Below are 4,932 nucleotides of genomic sequence, written 5' to 3' on the forward strand. Positions count from 1 at the left end.
GTTGATGAATTGGGTGACATTATTAAAGAACCTCATTCCTCTGGGGATAAGGTAGTGTAGAAATAGTCTTTATTTTATAGACCAGCCATTCCCGACCTTTTCAACTTTGCGGCCCACTTGCATAGCTCAAATATTTTTTTCTGTTCTATAATTAAAGACAGTTCAAGGAGGCTAGTGAATGGAACACTGTTAGTAAAACATTAATGATGGGCTGCTCATTGTGTCTTCTACACAGTGGTTGTGTAGTCATCTGAACTCAGCTGTAAATATTTCATGGCCAAAAGTTTATCATTGTCCCTTTCTTGCATCACAACAACAACTAACCCTAACCCACTTGTATAGCCTCACTGCAACAACAGATCTGGCAGGCTATCGGACCAAAGTATAATGCTCCTTATCTCTTTACAGGATTTTTCTTCATTGATTTAGTCTGAGGGTACTCATACTTGACATCTGATGGTTAGCAGGGATTCAGTTGCTTTGTTGTCTGGAAATCCAGAGTGCTGTAAATAAAGTTTATCAAGAGATCAAATGACCAGAAACGTGCACCTTGCCTAGTGCATTGTGTGACATCATGAGAGAGACCACCTCGGAGACCAAGAGAGACAGGGAGAACAAACATTTTCTCTTCCTCCTTGTGCAGAAGCAACAATACTGCTGAAGATGTTTCTAACTTCCATCAAAGCTGATTAGACCTTCAAGTGAGTAATATTATTATTATACAATTATTTTGTCTGCTCTTAAAGCATCCCTGTACAGTATTGGTCAACAGATATTCGACCAAGTACTGTATATAATTTGTCAGTAACTTATTTGCCTGCTCTAAATCAATCTATGTGATATTAGGCCAAGATTGTGAGTATCTAATTTATGTGCTTGCTCGAATATTACTGTTTGGGTAGGGATTATCATTGCACTTGTGTGATAAGTACAAGTAACAAAAAATCAGGTGTTCTTTAATTACAGTCTTGCTACTGACAGAGTGAAACATCAAATGTTTTCTTCTTCCATAAAAGGACAACAGATCAACAACATGCAGGAGTTGCAGGGTGACACAATGTGTGGACTACACAGGTACCAAGTACAGCGGCATAAACACCTGCTTCATGGTCTGGAGCTGGAACGCAGGTACTGTATGAAGGAGATCGAGCAACAGCAGAGACAGTACAGCAGAGCTCTGGAGAGACTTAGATGCAGTGTCTCATCTCTGGGTTCTAGAACAAACAACCCCTGCAGATCCACTCTGCCCAGGCTGTCTGGGGCCCAAGCAGCCAGCTGCAGCATCCTGGTGGATCATGTGACTATGGACAGCACGGACTCTGAAGAAGCAGAACTGTACTCTGATACTGGCAGCCCAAGTTCAGACTTTCACGATTCATCTAATGCGGTGATAAATAAAGTTTGGTGGAGACAACCGCCTACTTGGGCTACCTTGACGTTTGCGGATTTAAGACAAAAACACATGGCAATGATGCAAACAATGGAGCCTTTCAGAAAATGGCAGCACTTGCTTTTGTCAAATAACTGTCTTACTCAAAAGTCTATATTTGGTCAACAGGACCCCTACAACAGTAACACCACAAGATCTTACAATTACGGACTGAGAAAAGTGTTCGTTTCAAATACACAGCGTCTTGAACGGAAAAAACAGACTGATGCAAGAGATGAAAAATACAGAACACAATAAGCTCCGAACTTCAACATTGGTGAAAAAATAATAACATATATATACAGTATATAGGCTATCAAAAATATATATCTTAAAAAAATAATTGAGGACCTTGCTGTAGCCTACATACCACAAGGTGGCGACATCGTCTTTTGGATCTCGCTGCATGTAGCCTGCCCGTCAGAATTATATTAGGCTATACATGGTGTGGGTGGGATCAAGTTCAAGCGATATGTAGACATCATTCTTCAAGCGCTGATAACTAATAGGCTAGATAACTTTTGCGCATCACGCATCATAATTTAATTTGACACCAAAAGTGTTTTCATCATCAAACTAAATAGGCCGGTCAATTAAGGATTTCAATATCAAAAGACAGCTAGAGATGGTGCCCCAGCTGCACCACGAGCGGAGCTTTGCATCCGCTAAGGTACCCACTATATTTCAACTATTGTTAAAGGTGTACGGTTAAGCAACATTGTTCTTTCCCCCCCACTATATGTCTTAAAATAAGTTCTCCAGATTTGGACATTGCATGCGTTGTCAGTTTAATCCTTTGATCCGCATATAGTGTGGCGTGCTACATTGTCTCCAGTGCGTGCGCTGTGAATGCTTCTGCGTAAGCAGTTGACTAGCCTACTGAATTATCTAGAGAGGAAGTTGCGGGTGATGTAGCTCCACACCTTTCCGGTGAAGCAGCAACTCGACTGAAAAAGACGAAGGAGAGACCCGAAAGCTGGGTGGAAATACCAAGAGAACAAGGGTGGAAACCGCTGGTAATATGCGATTTTTAATTTGGAGATATGTTAAAGTGACTAGAAACGAACGGATTGGTACTAACGGGCGTTTCTGAATTTCATTAGCAAGAATTACTGCTTGAAATAGCCATCTAGCTAGCTAGCTAATGTTAGCATGCTAGCTAGCTAGCCTAGCCAAGTTGAGGCTTCTGACACTCCTCCCAAACCTTTCTTCTGTTTCAGAGGGACATAAAGGGGATTTTGATGAGTGAATGAATGACCCATCTAGTGACCGAACGTTCGGGAGAAAATAACCCTTGTGAACACGCGTGTTGCCCTGCACAACGCTTGATGGAACAGCTGCAGCAAATTGCATTTCTGCTCCGGTAATACCAATACGAACAAGGCGGACGCTCCCGGCAAGGAGGGACCGCGAGACACGTCCACCAAGAGGCATCCACAAGTACGGCAGGCTTTTTAGGGCCTCGTTCAGTTTACCCACCACCTTCCTCTGCAAATATTGGATCGACCCACAGCTTCTTGATTAATGCAACTCGATATCTGACCACTTTAATGCACGTTTTCTCCAGCAATAATTTAACATCCCAACGTAGTTTTTTTTGAACATCTCCCCATTTGAACTTGAAGACTACTGCATACCACACAGGAACACCCTGTGGCCCCAAACATTGTAGAGGAGATCAATGGCACGGTGCGAGTTTGAAGGGTAGTTTCAACCATAGCTGTCATTTATAATGTAAATGAACGCTTGCTCCTAGTTGAGTAATGCTTCCACTGTTGAGGAAATAGGCCTGTATCAAATTGAAAGGTTTTGCGTGAAGAAAGGGGATTTTTTTTTTTTACAATAGGAAAGGAATATATATGCACTGTTCAAGATGGGGAAAATGCTATCAAAAATATTTGGCAACAAAGAGATGAGAATATTGATGCTTGGTCTTGATGCTGCAGGAAAGACAACCATCCTTTACAAACTTAAACTCGGACAGTCTGTCACCACAATACCCACGGTGGGATTCAACGTAGAGACTGTCACTTACAAAAACGTCAAGTTCAATGTGTGGGACGTTGGAGGCCAGGATAAGATACGTCCCTTATGGCGACACTACTACACCGGCACACAGGGGTTAATCTTCGTTGTGGATTGCGCGGACAGAGATCGCATCGATGAGGCGAGGCAGGAGCTACATCGCATCATTAATGACCGTGAGATGAGAGACGCCATCATCTTGATTTTTGCCAATAAGCAAGACCTACCGGACGCCATGAAGCCGCATGAAATCCAGGAGAAGTTAGGATTGACCCGCATCAGAGATAGAAATTGGTATGTTCAGCCCTCCTGTGCGACCACCGGTGATGGACTATACGAGGGACTGACTTGGCTAACATCAAACTACAAATCTTAATGATTGAGTGATGACTGTTTTAAGTCAGATCTACAAAAAAAGTTGAGGCAAGTAACAAATAACCTCTGAAATGAATATAATAAAGACAACTTTGATTATGTTCATTTATTTTGATTACAATGTTGACCCCAATAACTAATTTATCTTCAACTGGGTTTGCTAGCTTTCAGTTAGCTGCTTCTCTGTAGCAGGTCTATATCACATTAATTCATTATTTTTGGCTTGATGAATATCAATTAAAACTGTTCTTAAAGTTGAGCTCCAGAGACCACCGCCTTTGCCTGTTCTTTGTCCCATTTTTTATATATTTTTCTAACAAAGCTTAAGTTTTATCTTTCATTTGGACTGAGGCTTGGTTCATTCATGTTTATACAATAGTTTTGGTTTGCTAATGTATATGGGTCTGTATTGTTTAAATCCCCCCCCCCCCCTTAAGTTAAGATATGTGATGTCAGTAGTTTGAGGAACTGCAACACCTGAATCATAATCAAGGGAGAAACACCCTTATGTATTCCTACTAAAGATGCTATTGCAAGATTTGAAGAGTGTTCACCATTGCTTACAGTCCATCACATTGGACATTATAAAATAAAGACTTGGAAGACTGTCCAGTGTTCTGTTAACCACAGTTGGGATCCATTAGCAATTAAGTAATCCCCCAATGCTTGGTGACATGGTGAGCTAATTGACCTTTTTGTGTCACGTGTTGGTTACATTGTTCAGAAGTAGGCCTATGCAACACAGGTTTACAGTAACTCAAACATGCTTTTCAGAACACAGTTAGTCATGGGTATCATTGATAGTCATACAGTAAGATGACTCCCAATTTTTCCAAAGGAATGTCATTCAGCACTGAGCTCTCGACCTTCTATCCCCATTGAAGAGTCTCAGAAAAAGAGACATTATGATAGCCTATACCTGTAGCATGAGCACAGACACACAGGAACCACACCGCAGGATTGACCGGTCTTGCAGTCGGAGCTGCTTACTGGCAAAATTATGAAGTCATCTTCTGGTGCAACTCTTTAACTCCTGTGTTGACTTGGAGGACCATGTACAGAACAATGTCATTGTAATGTCTTATTAAAAAAGTAATTTTAAA

At 41.4% G+C, this 4,932-nt stretch overlaps 1 protein-coding gene across 1 annotated transcript; it reads left to right on the forward strand.

Annotated features, from left to right (window-relative positions):
• Positions 1–2,293: 2,293 nt before the first annotated feature.
• On the forward strand, positions 2,294–4,932 carry arf6b (ADP-ribosylation factor 6b). The gene is made up of 2 exons (XM_062470072.1): positions 2,294–2,445; positions 2,650–4,932. Exon 2 carries the CDS (start codon positions 3,303–3,305, stop codon positions 3,828–3,830), a length of 528 nt encoding a protein of 175 aa, XP_062326056.1. The 5' UTR covers positions 2,294–2,445; positions 2,650–3,302; the 3' UTR covers positions 3,831–4,932.

The sequence above is a fragment of the Osmerus eperlanus genome, chromosome 9 (assembly GCF_963692335.1).
Source record: "Osmerus eperlanus chromosome 9, fOsmEpe2.1, whole genome shotgun sequence".
Taxonomy (NCBI): domain Eukaryota; kingdom Metazoa; phylum Chordata; class Actinopteri; order Osmeriformes; family Osmeridae; genus Osmerus; species Osmerus eperlanus.

Bases quoted from the DNA above. Each gene is read 5' to 3' on its own strand.
- arf6b (XM_062470072.1), top strand. From the start codon at position 3,303: ATGGGGAAAATGCTATCAAAAATATTTGGCAACAAAGAGATGAGAATA.